Source organism: Marmota monax, unplaced genomic scaffold (genome assembly GCF_021218885.2).
Source record: "Marmota monax isolate L192 unplaced genomic scaffold, Marmota_monax_Labrador192_F-V1.1 WCK01_AAM20220418_F8-fsc00056, whole genome shotgun sequence".
Lineage (NCBI taxonomy): Eukaryota > Metazoa > Chordata > Mammalia > Rodentia > Sciuridae > Marmota > Marmota monax.
The window spans coordinates 2,957,815-2,980,236 of NW_026695212.1; the positions used below are offsets into that span (position 1 = coordinate 2,957,815).

Consider the following 22,422-nt stretch of genomic DNA (forward strand, 5'->3'; position numbering starts at 1 on the left):
ATCCCCGGTCTGTCCCTTTAACCCCGCCGCCCGGCGGGAGCACGTGAGCCGGGCTCCGGGTGGCACCCGGGCGCCGCCGCCGCCGCCAAGGCAGTTGTATTTCGAACTCTGTCTCTGGCCCGCGGCCAGGCGCCTTGGCTCGGCGGTCTGCCTGGCCTCCCTCCTCCTCATACTTTTCCTCCTGCGCAGCCCCCTCCCCTTTATCCGCCCACGATTAGAGGTGGGCACTCCCCCCGTCCCGCCACCCCCGCCGCAAGCACACACACACTCATCCCCCTTGAATCCTGGGGCAGGAACTCAGAAAACTTCCAGCCCGGGCAGCGAGCGCTTGGTGCAGGACGCAGAAGCTAGCGGCCAGTCTCTCTGACTCTTCGGTGCCGCCGCTGCCTGCTCCCGCCACCCGAGGAGGCGGGGTGCCACCCACTCCTCTGTCCCTTGCTTGCGCTGAGTGCCCGACTTGAGCTCGACCGCATCTTCCCTTTCCCTCCCGACTGCCCAAGTCACTGTTTCTTTCTCTCTCTCTCCCTCGATCGCTCCCTTCCTTCTCTCTCTCTCTCTCTCTAGCGCGGGGAAAAGAGGAGGAGGAATTCTTTCCCCGCCTAACATTTCAAGGGACACAATTCACTCCAAGTCTCTTCCCTTTCCAAGCCTCTGCCGAAGTGCTCCCAGTGCCCGCAACTCCTGATCCCAAACCGAGAAAAGAGTCTCTCCAACTTCAAACCCTCTTTTCTTTTCCTCGGCTTCCCTCCTCCGCTCGCTACCTCCACCGCCAAAACCACCTCCACCTTCGGCACTCACCCACCACTGTCGCCGCCACCGGCAGCGCCTCCTTCTCTCCTCCTCCTCCCCTCTTTTCTCTTTGGCAGCCGCTGGACGTCCGGTGTTGATGGTGGCAGCGGCGGCAGCCTAAGCAACAGCAGTCCTCGCAGCACTCCAGCTCTCGCTCTCCCTGCCTGCTTTTCCAGCCCTCTCACCCAGTCTCCCGAAAGGTGCTGGGCAGATTCCGGGTGGCTGAGGCTAAGCGGCTGCAGCAGCAGTAGCGGCAGCGGTAGCGGCGAAGGCAGCGCTTGCGGCGGCGGCGGCGGCTGCAGGAGGCAGGATGAGCGCACGCGGTGAAGGCGCCGGGCAGCCGTCCACTTCAGCCCAGGGACAACCTGCAGTCCCGGCGCCTCAGAAGAGAGGACGCGGCCGACCCAGGAAGCAACAGCAAGTCAGTACGCGGGCGCGGCGGGGGCTCTAGTCCACCTCCGTGTCCTCTGCGAGGGCCCCCGACGCGTCGGGCGACCAGAGCGCGGGAGCCTAGTGTCCGCGGCGGCTTCACATAGCCCGCTGATCAGGGGGGCGGGCGGCGGATCCCCTTAGAGTTCACCGCGGAGCTACAGCTCCCCTTGGGGATGGGAGGTGGGGAGTCGCTGCGGGCGGCCCTGGAAAGGCGGGAGGTGGGGTCGTGCGAAGCATGTCCTCGGACTTTCGCTATTGTGCACGGCCCTGAGTGGCGCGGGGTCTCCTGGTGACTGGAAGCGGCCGGGGTCCCACAAATCTAAGCTGCCTTTGCAATTACCCGGGGAAGCGAGTCGCTGGGGACTAGGGCACTTTAGCCGGTTGGGGTTGAAGGGGCTGGAGTCCTGGGGCCCAGAGGCTCTTTCTCCCGCCTCTTGGGGCTGCTAACCCGCAGTTTGGCGCGCCGCAGTCGCCCCCCTTGGCGCCCTCCCCAAGCTCTCGGTGGCCCAAGGCTCGCGCCCTCCCGACAAAGAACGCGTGGGGACCGGGCTGCCGGGTGCTCTTAAGGGATCTTTAAATTCCCTGCGATAGCCGCCAGAGGTGGTCCGGGGAAGGGGCTGTAGGGGATCCTAGGCGCCCAGCCGGACGGGTTAACTCGCTTCGCCTAGGGCGCGTTGGAAGGAGTGTCCGTGAAAGTGCACAGTAGCTAGGGTCACTTCCTAGCCAAGCGCCCCTTCTCCCTTTTGCTCCTGGATCCCACGTTAATGTTCTTTCGCATTAAATGCTCTTCCCTGGGACGAGCTGCTGGGGGCTGGGAGGGTACAATCGAGGGGCGCCCGGGACCCCGCGGAGCAGAGGGTTTTGTCTGCGGATGCAACCAATTAAGCGTGCCGCAGGCTCTTGCAGAGCTGTGCGCAGCGCCCAGGGCGGGGGGGTTTTGTTCGCTGCAATTTCCAAGGCTCAGCCAGCGGGGTTGGAGCAGAACATGACCACAAGAACATTTAAACTCCGCTTCTTCGGACTTTAAAACTTCTTCTTTCCTTATTCTTAACTCACTTTCCTCATGGCAAATAGACTGATGAGAAAATAATCCTAGAGTCCAAAACCTACCCGAGAGCAAGTTGAGGGAAATTGAACAAGGTTTGCTTAACAATGCATAAACTGAGAGGGTTGTACCTATTTGAAATCATCAAAGGAAACAAGCCAATCTAGAAGCCCCTGAGTTTTCCCGCTCTGCGCAAGCGACACTTTATATCGCGTTTGGATCCTGTTTTACACCTCCCAGGAAGTCTCTGCCCTATACCCCCCCCCACCCCATTTCCCACCAGCCACCCAGCTCTGCTAATTTGCACCCACACACACGCCAAAAAAAAAAAAAAAAATCTGAAAGAAAATATTAGGGAATCTGGAGGTGATTGGAAGTTTTACCTTCGAGTTAAGGCAGAGTTCACAAAAGAAAGAAAAATGTGTCTAGGGATGTGTGTGTTCAGGATGTGCCCCACTGGAACTAGTATCCCTCAGAAGCCTGTAAGGAACTGTTCCCAGATTATCTAAGTAGGATGTGAATTTTCATTGAGAACTTTCATGCATTTTAATTAGTCTGATTTAATCACCGAATCTGAAGGAAATGTGAATGATTCACGGGATAAATATTTAAGATTTGAAATAGTAATCATCACATTTTCTTAACCACTTAGTATTTACTACTTGGCATAGGAGCCATTTAAAGTTTTGCTTATAGATACGATTGTTTCAATTTCTCCTTCCCAGATTTTTCCTCTTATCTTCCCTTTCCTCCTTTTGGTTTCCTCCAATCCATCACCATAAAAGTATCCTGAATAAAACATGCTCATTCTTATAAAAAGAAACTTAGATTTCGACTGGAGACCATGCCCGCCTCATGGAAAGGAAGTGGAGAATTGAAGCAATTATCTAGATAATTCAAGCAAAACCTCCCCCCTCAGGTTTACCATAATTATTTGGAACTTTTAGGGGGAATGGAATTGTTTTGAGCTGAAGAAGTTGGGTAATTGCTCCAATATTTCACTCAGAATGTGTCGACTGACTCCTAATCAATTTAGAATGCACATATACAGAGATGATTAAAAGATACCTTTTCAATATGAAGATTATTGAGAATGCTAGCTTCATATTTCTGTTGTTTGAAATAATGGATAGTGGTATTCATGTAAAATGATCATTATTTCCATGTATTGCCAAATGCATAACCATGTAAACTTTTATATCTTAAAAATATATGATTTTCTTTCTAGAACATGCAGCCTTTTCAGATTTTGCTACCATTTTGGGTTTGAAATAAAATCTAGTTTTCTTATGCAAAATAGTTTCCTCTTTGAATTCTTGAATTAAAAGTATAGTCATTTCCCCTTTCTGTAAACTCTGTACTATTATCATCCATTTATATTTGAACTGAATGTATTCCAGCAGCTCTGTTGAGCAGCACATGCAGAAAACATAGCTAAAGAGTCTGGGTCAATTTCTTTCAGGCGGTCTTTGCCACAACAGCATTTTTTTCCTCCCACAATTAGGAGCCAACCTGTGAGCCCTCACCTAAGAGACCCAGGGGAAGACCTAAAGGCAGCAAAAACAAGAGTCCTTCTAAAGCAGCTCAAAAGGTGAGAATTCTCAAGTCAAGCTCTCCTAATTTCATTAATGACTGCAGGAACCTCCTTTTAATTTTCCCATTTTAAATCCACACCTAAAGATTTGTCCCAGATGGGTAACCCTGCATTTAACATTAGTTGGATGGGAGTTAATCTTTTTTTTTTCTGAGTGATGCTTAGCAAAAAAGTTTCCTGCAGTTAGTTACAGTGTTGTTTTTAAACAAACACTACCAAATAATATGAACCTTAAAATGCTGGTGGAGGAGTGAAGGGGTGGGGGTGGATGGTTGGAGTAGTGAATGATAAAATTAATATTTGAATCAATGGTTAAAGAGTTAAAAATATTAAAACTATAAATTTTGTCTGGTAGTGAAATTTTTGCAGTTTCCTCTGAAAAATAATAGAAATTAATTTACTTGGTGCTTATTTAAATGACTACTGTAAACCAAGTCCCCCTTTTAAGGTTATGTGTTTTGCCAAATAGACAATAATTAGAAGTTAATCCATTTATGGAATGCTGGAAAAAAATTCATGAACTTTACAACTTTAAATGTGATGACAATGTGTCACTGTTTTATAATGAACCTGCAATATAATATATCATAATCCCTAAAACCTTTTCATGAAGTGTTATTCTCTGAATTGAACAATGAGATTTTAAAACAAATATTCTACTCAAATATTTATATGTATGTATGTATATGTATATATACATACATACATACATATATAGGTAGAATATATGTGTGTGTGTGTTTGTATGTATTTGGGTAGGATAGAACCCAGTCAAGTTTAACAGTCAACGTTTTGGAAAAATTTAAATTGCAGCTTAAAATAACTTCATGTTGGTTGTATTTGAGTTAGCAAAGAGGAAATATCTCAAGATAAATTGTTGTATAGAGAGGTGAAGGTGAATTTAAAAGTTAATTTTGACTTTATAAATCATAAAAGTTTGCATTTTATTTGAAAGTTTGTATAACAGTTGAAAACAAAGGTTCAAAAATTACAAGTAAATTTTCTTAAGATCTGAAGTATAGTATATACATGATCTTAAGATCATGTATAGTATTTGTTTAAAGGACCATGTATTCATCCTTTTGAGATCAATGTTTTGTTTTTTCTGTGACTGGGTACCAAGCACATTATATGTGATAGTTTTCAGTGATGTAAACTGCCATAGTTCTAGTGATACATATTGTTATTTATAAGTAACTATGATTTGTCTGTTTTATTTTAATAGTTTGAACAGAGTTGAAGGGCAAATTTCTCATATATTTAACTGTTTCTTAAAGTTAACATTTAATTTTAACTCATATTTATCAGTAAATTTCAAAGGAGCTCTAAAAAACTTTTAAAAACTCTAAGAACCTTTAAAAGTGACAGAACATAATTTGGTGTTCTTAATATGAATACTTTCTATTTGTTCTGTTTTACCTGGTGTATAAATTAACTAAAAAGAACTAATTTTAGTAGTTATTCTAATAGGAGTTATTTCAGGTTATATAAGCATGAAATTTACCTTACTTATTTTTTCTCTCAGAGATAGCAAACCTGTGTGTAGCTAAAAAACATTTGAGCTACCATGTAATTGTTCTAAAAAATGCAGTTACATCTTTATAGCTCACCATAAATAAATTTTTAAAAATTTGATGCAAAAAAGGAAAATGAATTATTTCCCAAATTTTATTATATTTCTTTATTTAGTTAGTTTTTTTTTTTTGAGGAAGTAGGTAGAAATGGTCCCATCCCTTCTCTGCTCTTTAAAAAGATTACCACTGACCAATAGCATCTTTATTGACAAAAGGAAATCTGAGACTTGTGCGTAATTTACCATTCAAAGCAAAATAACAAAATTTGATCTATTCCCAAGTAACATTTGTTTTATTTTTAGTGACTTCAGTGATAGGCATTTACAAAGACCCTTCTAGGCCACTCATCTCCTTTATAATTCTTCCTGTGTATGCAAATATTTGTGTAGTTTCCAAAACAGAGGTTTTCTTTCTCCCAAAGAAGTCCTTTTTTGAAATATTTTATTCTTCCAGACATAATCATTTCATATAATTCATTTACAAAATTCCCTCTTCCAATAAAAGTGAATAAATACATTTGCCCATAACATGACTGTTATTTTTCTTCAGTTTTATTAATTAAGCTTCATTTGGAGAAGATAATACTTTGCAAAATAATGATGACATTGATGAATTGTTCATGGCATGTATAAACTTAAGGCATTTCACTTTGAAATCAGTATTGATTGAATGTGCTTCTATCCCATATAGACATGATTATCAAACATATCCTTGTTTATCAAATATATATTGTATTCTAACAAAGCGTATGTTCATTAGGATTTTCAACTACAAATATTTTTAGAAAAATATTGTTGATAACATGTAAGATAAAAACAAAAAACAAACAAACAACAACAACAACAACAAAAAACCTCCTGCTAAAAAGACTAGAGTAGATACGAGAAGTCTTCTATGGATAATAAATTGGGAGTTTTCTTACATACTGGATTCATCATAATGAAAAATGTATCATAAAAATTGGTAAGTATATGAGAGAAAAGAACTCTAATGTTAAAGGAGAATCCTGATATTGTGTGTTTAACATATCTTGCTGCTTGGTGTTTGTATTTTACTTACAAAGTTTGTGTTTGGACTCAGCAACTGGCCTTGAGGTATCTGAAAACCAAACTGCTTGTTAGAAAATTAACAGTGTGAAACTTGACAACGCATGCAGAATGTGTCAAGACCAAGTGGAGACTGGCTACCAAATTAGCCATCACTTGAATTTTAGGCTGCATTTAATAGAAAATTGATTTATGTAATATGTCAAACAAATTTATAAAAAAAACACAATTTATGTCTGGAACTTATGGAAGAATAAAATTATTCTTCAGTCTATTTATATTCTATTAACACCAATTCCCATGGATGACCATTCTGTGACAATTCCAGTCATTCCTAAGAACTCCAATCTGAGTATGCCTGAACGGGTTTCATATTGTTACCCTTAATAAAAGAAATCCGAAGTTAATGTTTTTCTGAATAAATACTTTATCCAAAAGAAAGAGAAAGAGAGAGTGTGTGTATATGAGTTTGTTCACCCTTTTATTTATTTTTTAGATTGAGATACACTTTTGACCAGTTGTCTCTTGCTCCTCCCCTCATGTTCCTACCTCCACCGTTATCTAACCCCCCTCACTTTTTTTTTTTTTTTTGCAATGCTGGGACTCCAACCCAGGACCTTCCACATGCTAGGTAAGCACTCTATCACTGAGCTACAACCTGGGCCTCACAGTTGTCTCTTAATTTCCTCTTTGTTTTGTTTTGCTTTTCTTTCTTAATTGTGCTGTGTAGAAATACTTTGAATTTTCCCAATTCCCGTGTCTGAAAAGAATGAAGGTATAATACCATTTGTTTCATTTGGGATTCTATTGTTCCCTTTTTAATCATGAAAGAATATTGGAGGGACTGACACTACTTCTGTATGTAAAGTCACAAGTTAAATTTATCTTTAAATTTCAAGCCAGTTCTCATACAAGTGCTCCTAAGAAAAATGTATTTTTTCTGAGATTGAATTATATTTTCATAAAAGAGAAATGAATTTTTAAAAATGTCAGGTGTAAGATAATCCTACTTCATAAGTCAGATTTGCTTGACCTTCCTTTTGACTTTAGGTGAAAAGGCCAGAGCAAGACAGCAAAGTGCAGAATGAAAGTATTATTTGGTAAAGTATGCATGCTTCAAAGAAAGTCTTCAGAAATATTTAATTTCCATCTTCAATTTGCTATGAAAAGATAGCCTGATATTAATTGGGTACTAAAAAGACTCATTCATATTCCTAATCATTTGCATTCCTAGAAATGGGATTGATTTTTTAAAAGTAAATTAATTACTAACACCAATCACAGAAATTTTAGGAGGAGAGAATTTGGGTTTTACTTATCAATTCAGAAAAATCTTACAGCATAGGTGCTGCACGAGGACAGGATTTTCTTTACAGAACATAGTAGGCCCAAAAGCATCATTGTTACGTAAGTCAGAGAAAGGTTACATTGGGAGCTGCCATACAATTCCAACCTGTGGTTCCTACAGCACTGGCATAATTTAGTTTGATTCCTCTGTTTTAATGGGCAGGTGAGTTCCATTGTGAGAATCACAGTCCTATCTGAGTTTACAAACAAATTCAAGTAGGAGGAATTAAGTAAAGCCCAACTATTATGTCTATTATCTTGACTTAGTTATAACAGTTGACTCTTTTTTTTAAATTTCACTTTGCCAAAGCCTTACTTAATGCATCAATAAATTATGTCTGGCAATGCCTTTGAATCATCATAGATTATGATCCAAATATGGGAGATTGGAATTCATTTGAATTCTTTTATGTAGTCACTTTATGTCAGAGGACCCATAGTTGTAATTCTCTGGAAACTCTCATCCCTCGGAAGTCTTTTATCAAAACTCCTTTTTTTTGGGGGGGGCTGACTTACATCCCTGGTTAATTTTTATCTTGAGGTCTCAACAGATCATTTTGCTAAGGAGACCGAATATACCAGATTGGCATTCCCCTGCATTTCAGTTCTTTCTTGAGAACAGTTGGATGCTGAAGAGCATTTTATGCCAGTTGAATCTTTCCAGCCTGTCTTATCTTGTTAGTTGACTTTCTGCAGCTTCCAGAGCTCATCTTAGAACCACATAGCTTGGCACAAGGGTAGAAACTGAATTTCCTTGTCCTAGATGCTTGAGTTTTTCATTAATGAATCTTGGTTCTGCAACCAAGAGAAAAAGATGAGTGGGGAACTGACTCTATTTTATGCTGTTGCTTGACTTTATATTCATTTAATACACTAAACAATTTTGAATGGCATATACTATTTGAATTTAGTGAGTCGTAGTGCAGTCATTCTCTTTTCTTTAGGAGAGAGGAAGAAATGGTTTGCTCAGAAGGTAACCCCTGTGAACTCTTGTATCAGTTCTCATTACAGAAGAGGTAGAGGGAAGATTTGGAGAAGAAGAGTTTCAGACTTTGAAAGTAATAACTTTTCCTGCCATTTTGGGCCTTGATTTTAAGTTAGTGTTTGTAAATGTGTGTGAAATAATGATAGTTGACAATGAGGGCTTTCTTGAGTGAAATAAGCATGAAGAACAATGAATGATGGAATTCATTTTTACTTCCTACTGCAAAATATATTATGAGAGCAAATTGTAATATCTTTTCAAGATTTAAATGAGTGATCTTTTAAAATGGGGAAACCCATGGAGCTAGACTATCAAAATGGCAAAATGAGAATTTACTCAGTGCTTTTTCTGATTGATTATTCAGTTGATATTGATGCCAGTGCACATTGATTTACACTGTTTCTGTTTTTTAAATGAGCAATTGATTTTCTAGACTTTGATTAGTCAACTTTGTATACTCTTAGGTCTATGCAGGTCTTGGTCTTAAAAAAGAATTTTTTTCAGAATACATGAAAACAAAATAAGGAACCCCCCCACCCACATATTTTATATATATTTTTTTCCTGTGCAGATGCACTGATGTATTTGGAGTAGGAAATTCTGACTTCCATGTGTCATTCATCACAGTGTAGATAAAACATGATGGGAGCATTTACAATTGCAAAAAAAATTGATATTTATCTAAATTAGTCCCTGAAGTTAGAAATGAATTATTTTCTTGCTTCCTGATCACTGTGCTTGTCCATATCTTTATAGGAATATTGAAAATATGTTACTTTTGGCTACTCATTTGATTTTCACCCTAGAAGGTTTCCTTTTGTTTTTAAAATTTGCCCATGGCAATTTAGTTTCATACAGGAATATCTTCCAGGAAGAATAGACCCTTACTGCCTTGACATCCAACTGGGTCTTGGTTCCACTACTTTACAAATGTGGGCAGGTTGCTTCATCTTATCTGAGGTGGAAAACCAGAAGTAATGGCTGGCCTACTAAAGTGAAATTATCCCCAGAAAAACACTGCGGAGACTTAGAATTGCTAGGTATTCTTTTAAAGGGCAACATTCTAAAACAAGAGGAGAGCAAAGAAGACATTACATTTGAGTACCCACCAAATGCTGTAGCTTTTTCAGGTACTTTACATACTGTTTATCTTAGCTCTTTTAATCTCTTTATTAGTTGTTGTGATCTCCATTCTACCAATGACAGACTGTGGTTCGTGGTTGTAAACTGTGACATCTCTAATGAAAAAAACTGGGTTTGAATGCAACTAATTCCAAAGCTTATATCCTTTCCACTACTGTGAACTGTCAAATATTTTATAAACTGACTGCTACAAGGTAGATTTCTGTTATCTCCAGTGAGCTAAAATGCAGTTCGAAAGTTAAGTTGTGAGAAGCTTTTGGAGAGCCACTCTACAAGCTTATAAAGGGATTGGAAATGTGTGCCTTCTACCACTGATACCCACAGACTTCTAGCCCACAGGGAATTTGGAGATTAGTGCATCCAGAAGTTTTCTTATTTATTAAATGACAGTACTTTAAGAAATGATATCTGCAATCTTGCCAAGCTCCAGAATTTTGATGGTAAGAAGAAAATAACACATATATAAACACAATGCCTCTCCCTTCCCCTCCCCTCATTCATTTCCCCTCCCTTCCTTCCTCAAATACATAGTGAACATTTCTTCTAAGCTAGGCTCTAATACCAAGTACTGTACTGTTTTCAAATTCAAGAGCAGTATTTGCTTTTCTTTTATTTTTCTTTATTTTTTATTTTTTTGCAGTACTGGGGATTGAACCCAGGGGTACTTTACCACTGATATATATTTCCTGACCTTTTGATTTTTCATTTTGAGATGGGATTTTGCTAAGTTGCCGAGGCTAGCCTGAAATTTCTGATCCTCCTACCTCAGCTTTCTGAGTCACTGGAATTACAGGTGTGCACTACTGTGCACGGCTTGAATTTCCTCTTTTAATTACCTTTTTAAAAAAAAATTTGTCATTTTTTAAATCTTTATTTTTTTTTTATGTGGTACTGAGGATCGAACCTAGTGCCTCACACATGCAAGGCAAGCACTCTACCACTGAGCTACAACCCCAGCCCTTAATTACCATGTTTTGAAAATATAAGAGCCTAGAGCATCAGAACTTCTTAGAGAAAGAAATACATTTCCCATTGTACAAATTCCTATTCAACATTAAATATAAAATGAAGTATATATTTCTATATATAAACTTTAACAAAGAAATGAAAATATAAATAAAGAAAATCAAGGAGGAAGAAGCACTTTTAATGATAGATGGTTGTGAATACTAGCATAATAGTGCTGATAAAAACAATTTTTCTTTTTTCCAAGTGGAGAATCCCTACTGTCGCTCCCCTTGTCTATATGAGCAGGAAGTACTTGGAACTAGTTGTGACTCACTTATACAAGCTTTTGGAGTATAGAACCAAACTATTCCAGCAAGGAAAACCAAATAGCTACTTCTACAGTATTGTGTATGTTGACATATTAAAACAAGTCCCCTGAACGTTTTGTTTGTCTTGTTTGAAAAGCAATATCCTGGAGAGCATTAAACACAAGAAAACAATGTTAAAGCCAGTACTTTCCAACATGTAAAACTCCTGAATCTGTGCAGGTTTACAACTTAAAATCCTAACTCATTTTGCAGCCTTTGTGGAGTTTGATTAGAATCATTAAATAATGTGGGTTTTAAAGAACAATGAGAACCTCCCAGATTGAGGGCACACAGCACAGCTAATGTGTTTCTTCTAGATGTAGTCTCAGAAGAGGGTTTCAGTTTACATATAACACTGGCCTGTGTGGCCAGGGAGCAAGTTTGCTTTTAACAAGTCCAAGTGATAATCATGATATTTTGCCTTTTAGTTAATGGTATGAATTTTATTTCTCAATAGGCTTTTTGTAAATGAGATGCTCAATTAAAAGTCATCTTATTTGCAAGGACTTTCTCTCTCTTTGAGAGATTTGTTTTCTCTGACTTGGCAATGCAGTGAAACCCTTTTAGGAGAAAAACTCTCTCTTCTCTTCAGGAGATTTCAGATATACCGGGATCACATCATGGCCCCTGAAACATAAAAACGACACAGAAAAGCCTAGTAGAGCACCGTTAACTTTAAGGTCAATAGCCATCCCTCCCTACCCCAACCCCACTCACTACCCATTTCCATTAAACAGGATTTCTATCTTCTATGCTTGTGTAATTTACTACTGGGTAAATTGCAATCTTATAGTTGCTTCCAAAGATTAAATCAAATGCTGCTTCTGTACCAGGGAATTTGGCACTCCTATGACTCTCTATGTACTAAAGGGTTTCTTAAAAGCTTTCTGCTAAAGGGGACAGGTGGGTGTAATGGAATATTTGTATTGACTTAATCTTCTGTATACCAGATAAACTTGAAAGAAAAAGTCTTCCCTTTAAGGGTTCCATCTTGTTAGGAATGAAAGCACATTCATGAGTACCTTGTTTATGGTGGGCACTTCCAGGTACCTCCATTTCTCCTCATGGGAGACAACATCACCATTTTACAGGTGAATTCAAATTAAGGTTTTCAGGGACCTGTCCAAAGACATAAAGGGAATGTGGCAGAGAAGGGATTTAAATCTAAGCTTACCAAAGTATGGTCTGTGTCTCAGGACATCTTCCTTCTCCATAAGACACCACCCTGAAAGGCAGTGTGATTCACTGGGTACTCCTGGCTTGCACTGAATTCAATCCATGCAATGCCGGGGTCCCCAACAATAATGATTCCTTTGTGGAGCCATTCAGAAGTAATAAACAATTCAGAGCCCAAATTAGACAGATAGAGCTCCTAAAAGCCACCAGATTTCCTTTTGTTCTGAAAAATGAGCTGAATCAATGACAATTTTAGTTTCCAAAATATTTTCTCTAATAGCAGATCCTGTGTACTAAGGGGAGGTGGCATTGTTAAGAGGGTAGGAGCACCATCTTTGGAGTCAAGTAGAATAGGTATGCCACTTAACAACTTCCTATATGACCTTGAGCAAGTTACTAAGACTTAATTTCTTGCCTTCATAGAAGGCTGCTGTGAGGGTTAAAGTAACTATGTGACTGATTTAGTCAATGCCTGGAGTAACTTAAATACTCCAAAAATGTGAGGTAACATTACAGTCACATGGAGTTTGGGTCAATCAATGGACCTGCTGAATAGTAATGCCAACTATCTATCTATCTATCTGTCTGTCTATCAATGTATCAACTATTAACCATCTATTTTTATTAGGCAAATTGAAGAGAGAAAGAGGTAAGTTTGATTTGGCAGTAGACAGTCAGAATATCTCATTTTAGTATAACAGTACCAAGTATCCGCTGACTTCTCAGCTAGATAGCAAAAGTAAAATGGAAAACAAGTTATCCTGGTTCAGATTGTCTGTATTTTTATGTGGAGTTAGCCTTAGGATGATTCTTATACAGCAAGCAACATGTACTAAGTTTTCTTTACCCTGAAAAGTATAAACACATGTTTTTGTAGATGTGATGTGCTGTGTATGTGTGTATTATCTTAGTGTGCTTGGGAATTAGAGTAGAGGATGACAAAAATGAAAAGGCTAATTACTTTTTAAATAATGTTAAAATTTGCATCAAAACAGTGAAAATAAAAAAGAGAAAAAAGAAAACCAACAAGCAATACTAGAAAAGATCTGTGAAGAAAGGCAATGAAACAAACTCTGAAGATACTTGGAAATAATATTCATGTCAGCTTCGAGTGTGGAATTATTAATAATGTATATTTTAAGTTATTTTGGAATGTATATGTTTAATTGTTATTTTTAGTCATTCATCCTAAGTTTCCATCTTAGGGGCAAATATGGATGATCTCTACCAGCTTCTAACCTCCCCCCTCTGCTTTAGGTGAACTGATTGACAGGTGATTATTTTGGGCCAGAAACAGGAAATCAACCCGATAGAAGTGGGCAGATGTTTATTATTTTGAACTAGAATGCTTATGTCTTCTTTTTTACATTTAGACTTGCTTTGCACTAGCAGCATAGATACAAGTGCTTTGTAAATTTAAATCAATATGTCAGTAGAAATTTTCATAACTTTAGTTGTTACATGGAAAGCAAATCTTGACCATTTAAGGAATGTTCATTTCTAAAATACTAATTCATGTAATTATGGAATGTGGGAATATTTCACTTTTTTTGAACAGAAATAAAAGCAATATAGATTTTACAAAAGGATTTTTATGCATTTCAGAAGAGATCACTCCAGAGAAGTTTTTAATGGTAAGGATTTGCATAGATACCTTTTTGCATCATGCAGGGAAGGAGAATGTACTGAAAAATATAAAAGATGAACCTTAAAGGAAAAAGGTTGTTAAAACACTCTCAATACCTCATCTGCAATCCAGAACATTTTTCTTTGAAATGTGTCTATTCATGGAGTACTTACAAATAATGTCAGGTAGGAAATTACATAACTTCCTTTTTCATTTTGCAGAAAGCAGAAGCCACTGGAGAAAAACGGCCAAGAGGCAGACCCAGGAAATGGGTGAGTGATAAGATGTATTTTCTGTTTGTTTATTGTAAAGAAAAAAAAATTTTTTAAATGAATATATTAGTTGTATTTCAAGGATTACATGTATTTTTTAATTCCTGGTGTGTTACATCTTTGAAAGGGTTAAGGCAAGGACAGATTATCACTGCTTATGATTAGGCTCCAGGGTTTTACTCCAAACACTTTCCTTTCCTGAAGTGGACTCCTTTTTCTATGTCTTATCAACATCAAAGGAATTTCCATTCTTCCTTCACATAGAGTAACAATGGGAAGACTTGTTCAGTGGGTTGAGTAACTAGGGTTGAAGGTATTACGAAACCTTGGGAGTTGATTACAATGGTGATAAAATTCAGATGAAATGTGTATGAGATAATTTTAATATTTTATTTTCTTGATTTTATGCTTTGTTTTGGACATATATCATTTTCTAGGTGGTCTGTGTTTTCTTTTTCATAATGTCTCTGTTAGAAAACAAGGGCCGAATTTCCGTTTTTTTGTTTGTTTGTTTTATGTTTTTGTTTGTTTGTTTGTTTGTTTACTTCCCTTAGTAGGCATTGTCTACATACTGACCTTAAAGACAGTGGCATCCATGCAAGCTTGCTGGACCCCACAGGCACATACAGGCTGTGAATTTTGAGGCCAGAAAATTAGTGGTTGCTCATTTTACCATTTGAACCTTGTTCTCACATTACCCAGGGACTTCTGGTCTGTCTTGCCCACTGATAGAAGGAACAAGTCCTAACATTAACCCAAACCATTTCTCAGGAGCGTGAAGGCAGCCTCTGTACCCAGTATTTTCTGTAATGGGATCCTTGTCTTTCCTCTTCTCTTTCCCTAGTTTATTCTCCATGTTCTACTTTTTTTTTTAAGTTTCCTACTATCCTGGATTATGTTTTCCTGTTATTTTGCCATTCCCTTCTACTCTTGAGTTCTGCATCACTTTCTATTTACACTTTGGTATTGCCTTTCATTTAATTGATTCATCTTGGGTTTTTTTTTTTTTTTTTCCTGTTCCACATGTGTTGGGATTAGATTTCTTAGCACAAGGAAAGGGGGATGATCTTTAGATTAAAAACATCTCAGTGTTACAGTGTAACCTTAATGTAAGTGCTTTTCATTCAGCCTGCTGTTCATACATGAATTTTCTCCAAAACTAACTACCATGTGGTGATCATCCAGTTCATGCCCTATCACCTCTAATGTCAGAGAATTCACTGTCTCTCAAGGCTGTCCCTTCCTTCCCGGAAAGTCTTATTAGAGTCTAAATTAGAGTCTTCCATTTGACTCCCTGTGACTTCTGCACACTGCCTCCAGGTCTCCTCAATGAAAATATGCGGAGCAATTGTTTTCACTTTCCCTGATGCTAGCTCTCCAAAAACTTGTTCTCTTTTTTTGATTTAAGTATCTCCAATTCTTTCATTATTTTTCTCCATAAAGGAACATTCTTGTTATTCTTTTTTTCAAGTACTTTGTTTTTTAATCTTTTGAAATATATCACCAGAACTAAGTATCACATTGCAAGTGTGGATTCTGTAACCAGTGGGTTGGTTTATCATCTCTCTTGCTGTACATGTGGTTCCAGTTACCTGTTACTGCTTAATAAACTGCTCCAAAACAATAGTGTCAAGAAGCAACTATTCTCTTATGCTCCTGGATTCTTTTGGTTAAGAATATGGACAGGGAACAGCAGAAAGTCTTGTCCCTGCTCCAGAATGTCTGGGGCCTCAGCTGGGAGGACCTAAGCATCAGGAGACGACTCCAATACTTTTGGATCTGGAATTTGGAGACTTCTTCATTTATAGGTGTGGTGCTTTTGATTGACCAGAAGTCTGGGCATGTCTAGGAGTAGAACATGCATACATGGACTCTCCAGCTAGGCAGTCTCAGGGAAGTCAGTCTTCTTATCTGTATGCAGAGTTCCTAGAAAAAGTGTTCTGGTAACCAAGAAGAAATTACAAGGCCTTTTGTGACATCATCTCGGAAGTCAAAAAGTACTATTTCTATTATATTCTAGTGAGTGTACTGTTCATTAAGTTGTTAGTGGAAAACATAAAACATAGGTCTGCTCTTTTCTAAGCATCAGAACTCTGAAAAGATGTCCTATGCTACTGAACTGATGACTTTGAAAGACTTGTTCCAAGAGGCAACATGATAGACAATAGATGAGCTCTTTGAAGTCACAGGATTAACATGTCTAAACTAAACTAAAATAAAAGTTAGCATGGATCTGGGAATGTGTGTGGCTCAGTGGTACAGGGTTTACCTAGCATGTGGGAGGTTCAATCCTCAACAACACACACATACACACACACACACACAAATGCCCATGCACAACACATACACAAAAGGAAGTTGACCAGGCAAATACCTCACAATCCAGTGGGGCCTCTTAACTCTGCATTTCATTTCTTCTGCCTTTGGGATATTCCATAATATTCTCCAATTAACCTGCAAAGTTTGAAATCACAAAAAGTGCTCTTCTCTGCAGTCTTCCATGGCTCCACAACTGACGAGTGAATGAATTACAACCTGCCCTAGAACCTCACAGTCCTCTAGCTTACACCTAATTATCTTTATGCCTTTGTTTCCCATCACTCATCCTCACCCAGCTAATGTTTCTGCCAAGCCAGAGTAAAGCATACAGCAAGATTAAAGGGTCTCTATATTTTTTTCTTAGTGAGGTTCTTGCTTATCTGAGAAGAACCTGGATTTCAGGCATCTGATCTTCATGCTGGTAAGAAGCCCAGAGGAAATGTCCACCATAGACACCCTTGTCTTTCTGGGAAGAGCCGGGCATCCTCATTGATCATCCTGGTTTCCAATATTTGCTGGCTGTGAGAATGGAAAATTTTGTGTGATGAGTTGTTACAAGTCCCTGATTTGGTCCCCCCAAGAAGAGCTGTTCTACTTAGAAGGGGAAATAAAAGGAAATTGTGTATTTTTTCTATACAACGTGTTTCCTCTTTGCTTGTATATCTTCTGTTGGTGACTGGGGAACCAGTCACAGCCAGGCATTCCGTTCAGTGGCATTCTTTGCTGGAAAGCTTGCGCTGAAGAAATAAATCATTGCAATTTCCATAGGAAACAGGCTTGTACTTTATAGTAAGTTCAATTCTTTCCAACAGTGTCATTCACTGATTTCCTTGAGTTGGAGATATATTTTTGAACTGACTGGATTTACTAGGTATATGGTTTAGAAGCCAGATGGTTCCCCTTTTATTCTTGTGGATTGTGTTGTTTTAAAGTACTTTTGCTTTTAAAACCACATCCTATAACTCTCAGAGATTCATGTAACGGGTCTGGAAAAAAGTATCTGCACTGTTACCCTCATCTGATATAATTAGGATTGGTAGCTGGGAGTTTAATCAAAAGCTGAGTAACTAGAAATATGTAGGTATAGGAGAGAAACTGCCATCAGTCTTGCTTCTGGAGGGGCTGGAAAATTGGCTAATCCAGTGATCCAGGAAGCTGGTTAACTAGATTTGGTTAAGCACACTTCTTCTGTTTACTTCCTTATATCTCCTTAACCCCAGCAGAATTTGATTTCAGACCTTGATATCGGATATAGACTAATTTTTTTTAAATATATAGTTAGGAGCTCAGGATCTGACTTTAGATGGCTTAGGTTTAAATTCTGACCTATCAGTTGGCTAACTGTGTAATCTTGAGCAAATTACATGACCTTTTAAAAGGTCCGGTTTCCTCATCTGCAAAAGGTACATGTCTCATACAATTCTTGTAAGGATTAAATTCTTGTGAGAGGGTGCAGGCAAAAGTCTTAGTGCTCAATAAATGATAGAAATTATGATTAATTCCCCTGTACACTTTCATGTTGATATTAGTTGTTGCCTGAGCTCTCCTTACTTACAGCCACCAGTAGTTCCACATACAGTGAAATGACATGTAAAACTAACCAAGTTTCCTTTATAGTATTATTATGCCTTCCATGTATCTATGCTGAATATTAACAAGTTTAAGATTGCTTACAAACGATATTAAAGCACATTTTAAGTCTGTTTGCATAGGGGAAATTTGTGTGTTACAGTTTATATGCTTTTCTTCTAATAGTGAAGGATTTGGGGCATATCTTGTTTAATTTGAAAAGTAGTATTTCTACTGTTTGCCTCATTATGTACAAATAGAGATGTGCTGGTTCTCTGTAGAACCTCTGTGGGATTCCATTAGCCAGTCTTGCTGCCAACTGCATTTATGTAATATTTGCATTTCTCCATTTTTGCCTGGAAAAGGAAGCTCATCACATGGCTAGTGTAGTGATGGAAAATATTTGGAGAAAGTTTTAGAGTGGAACTGAGACCCAAGGATACAATGAGATAATAAAGATGTTAACTTCATCCATGCAATGCTCTATCCAGATGTCAGTGAAGCAACTAAAGCTGGAAGAAAGAAAAAAAAAAAAAAAAAGCAAGAACCAGATAATGAAGAATACATCAGTGAGAATAGTCAGCACTTTAGGTGTTGTTTTGTTTTCAGAATATTTTTGTAAGAAAGGAAATTAACAACAGAAGGAGAATAGTCTCAAATATGAATTAATATATTTTAAAAGAAAAATAAAAGTTATTCTGGAAATTCTGAGATTGACCTAGAAATTGACCCAAGGATCAATTAACTTCAATTGATCACTAGGAAGTTAGTAAGAATTCCAGATGTTTTCTTGTGCTGCTGCTTATCTTTATTTGGTAATGGGGTGTGTGCAGTACGTTTAGTTTAAAATATGCCTTTCCATCCCACCTCTTTTTTTGTGGGGGTTGGAGCACAGTGGTCTTTCTTTTATTAAAAAATACTTGTGGATACAGAGCAAGGTATGTAATTTCATTTGCTAGTTAAACATCTAAGGTCTCTAGATAGGTAACAAGGGCTTCTGTGTTTCTAACTTAGAATATAGAAATCTCTATGATGAACTGAGTATCAAGAAGGAGGAGCTAAATCAGAATAAAATCTATTATAACCAGAATGATTAAAACTGTGATTTTCTTCCACGAATCCCAAGCATTCATATATTAAAGAACCTGGAATCTAATGTTAAAGCTAAAGCATTAGGTTTTCATTTCCATTGCTTTTCCTCTTACAGATGTTTGTTGCTTAAAAAAAAAACTTTTAGCCATTTGTAATTTGACAATTCTCTTGTTTAAACTGAAATTTAATATCAGTGTTTAGAAAGAGGTACCCCATAATGCAGATTGCAGATGATTCTAACTTTGTAATGGAGTCAGAGGGGAAAAAATGACTTTAATATAACATCAAAAACTGTCTGCTAATTCAATGTGTGAAGGAGAAACCCATGCCCCTCAGAAATTTGTAAATTAGCATGCTTTATAAAATAGTAGATGCTCTCTTTAAAGTGCACAGATATTGTATATATGTTTAGTAATTAAAATATAAATTTTCTGATGCATATAATGCATTCAGAGTTGGAGAGTAATATTTTCTGAAGCTATCCCTTTCTTTACAATATTTTGTTATAAAAATGGAGTGCTTTCCAAACCCTAAAAGACCACGGTGGGGAAAAGTATCTTACTTGTTTTATTTTAGTAACTTACTGCAAAATTTACTAAAATACTTATTTAAAATTACAAGATTAAATATGAAAACACTAATAAGTCATATCCAGAAAGCAAGAATTGGATTTGGTCATTAAAATGTTGATCCAATCTTTTTGCTGCTTTTAATATTGGAAGGCTATTTTTAATTATTCTGTTTTAAAGAGATTTTCAGAAAAGAGATTGATAATCTGCCCCACTCGGTAATCCAGTTCAGTGTGGTGTGACCAATCTTTGTTAGACCCACACCATTTGGAATTATTAAAACATTGACCACAGGGTCAGCCATTCCAAGGGGTGGCTACAGTACCATTGTAGACTGGTGATCTTATTAAACTTTAATCAGGGAAGGACGGGCTTTCCTCCCACTCCCACTCGTGGTAGAATTTTGAATTCTAGATAGGAGATAGCTCAGATAAATGTCCTATCTCTAAATATGATATTAGATCTATAGAATCTCTGTTAAGTAGGTCATCTCAGCTTCATTTTAATAAAAGGACAGATATTATGGAATTCAGTGACCATTTCATGCAAAAATAAATGGTCTTATATATGAATGATCATATAAAATAAAAAGTTTATATATAAATATTAGACTCTTTTTTAAATATTTTTTTAAACAGAGAGAGAGAGAGAGAATTTTTTTTTTAATATTTATTTTTTAGTTTTCGGCGGACACAACATCTTTGTTTGTATGTGGTGCTGAGGATCGAACCCGGGCCACACACATGCCAGGCGAGCACGCTACCACTTGAGCCACATCCCCAGCCCTAAATATTAGACTCTTATACAGTGTATTATCCATACTCACATACCATATTTACCTGCATTCACCCAAATTCAAGTATTTATGGATGGAAGTATATATGTCTAAAAGATTAGAATACCCATATTGTATATAAATAAAGTTAATATGCCACTTTTTGTTTGTTTGTTTTGGCTAGGTACATAGGCAAAACTATTATTACTTCATATTCCAAGAGAACATTTTCGTTCTGTTTTTAAGAAAGGAGTTGTTTTTAATCAAGAAATACTTGATTCCAAATTCTTCAAGATCTGACATCTATATCTCAACATTTTTGAAAAAATTTTAATCTGATTGGATTAAATCAAACCTACTGCCTCTTCTCCAGATTGAAACAAGGACCTCTGTGTTGTATAAGCTAAATACTCTTGGGCAAGTTGTTTAAATTATCCATGCCTTTTCTTTTAGTTACCTGACAGAACATTCTGTCTATAACTAAAGGCTGTCAGCATTTACGGTTGTAAAACATAAAATCCTTTATTGCTACAACCAGCTCTATTATCCAGGGACTGCCTGGAGTTTGTAGATGATGGAGCCTCTTGGCTCCTCCTTTGCTGTTTCCCCTGCTGCCTGCCCTTTGGCCACTTCGCTGCTCATTAGAGCCTCCACCAGATGGGGAGCAGGGCAGGAACAGGGGGTCAGCTCTGGTAAAAGGCTTGGTGGGAAGGAGACCAACATCAGGTTTTCAAATTGTTGATGTGCTGCACACAAACCCTGTCCTCAGGAATAATTGAACGCAGACAAGACATTGAAGTTTGTTTTTCACACCTTATTTATTCATTCTTATAGTAAATATAATTGTATAAGTTAGGTAAGAAGAATTTTTTTTTTCAGGATGCTATAGTAAACGAAAGTCTCTCTTTTATGTTTCATTAATATTGATGAATGGCTGCAGATTACACTTGACCCAGAGAATTTTTTTACTCACATTCAAATTTAGAAGAACTGCACTAAGTCTGTTACTAAGTCTGTTGTGACATCCTGGGGATGTCAAAGCCAACACAATAGGTGGGGACTTCCTCTGGGGAGACCAGGATCTGGGAACCCTGAAAGAATACCCTGAAGCCTGGCAGGTAGGTTACTATTTCATGCTTCATATATTCTGAGGCTAAATTTAACTACAGTGTTCAAGTATTCTGAGCTCTTTAGAATTTCACAGTCCAACCATAGGATTGTTTTACAAATCCTATAATACTTTGTATCTACACCCTTATTTGAATTTGCCTATATACAGGTGATGTGTGAATTGGTGATGTGATGTGGGCCTGGGTTACATTCTGTCCTTGTCATCACAGCGAATATTCAAGCTAATATCAAATGTATACAGGTCTGATTTATAAAAATAATTGGTCAAATTTTATCTAGTGAAGACAGACTTAAAAAGCCAAGTATCAAATTTTCAGAGCCTCAAAGAAGAAAGGGGAAAGGGGCATCAGGAGGACAAGGGTAATTCTATTGAGCTGTGATTTGACATATGTTGGTCTTATAATTTATGTTTGTTCAATCATTTTAAAATCACTAGGTCTTAAAGCAACTTAATTGTATACCTTAATATTTCTGAACAGTGGCATATTTATCTTCTTGCCTTCAGCTTAAGAGCTTAGACTACCTGGGTTCAGGTATCAGTTTAAGGTAAGTTGGTCATCGTCACCAGCCCCAGTTTCCCATGTGCAAGACAAAGGGTGATCACAGTTCTTGACTCATAGG

At 37.9% G+C, this 22,422-nt stretch overlaps 1 protein-coding gene across 1 annotated transcript in view; it reads left to right on the forward strand.

Moving 5' to 3' along the window:
* The first annotated feature begins 308 nt into the window (after positions 1-308).
* Positions 309-22,422, forward strand: part of Hmga2 (high mobility group AT-hook 2) — a 120,432-nt gene continuing 98,318 nt past the window's right edge. Inside the window, exons 1-3 of the mRNA XM_046430756.2 lie at positions 309-1,210; positions 3,771-3,857; positions 14,296-14,346. Of these exons, the coding sequence (XP_046286712.1) occupies positions 1,100-1,210; positions 3,771-3,857; positions 14,296-14,346 (249 nt within the window). The 5' untranslated portion in view covers positions 309-1,099. The remainder of the gene's footprint in view (positions 1,211-3,770; positions 3,858-14,295; positions 14,347-22,422) is intronic.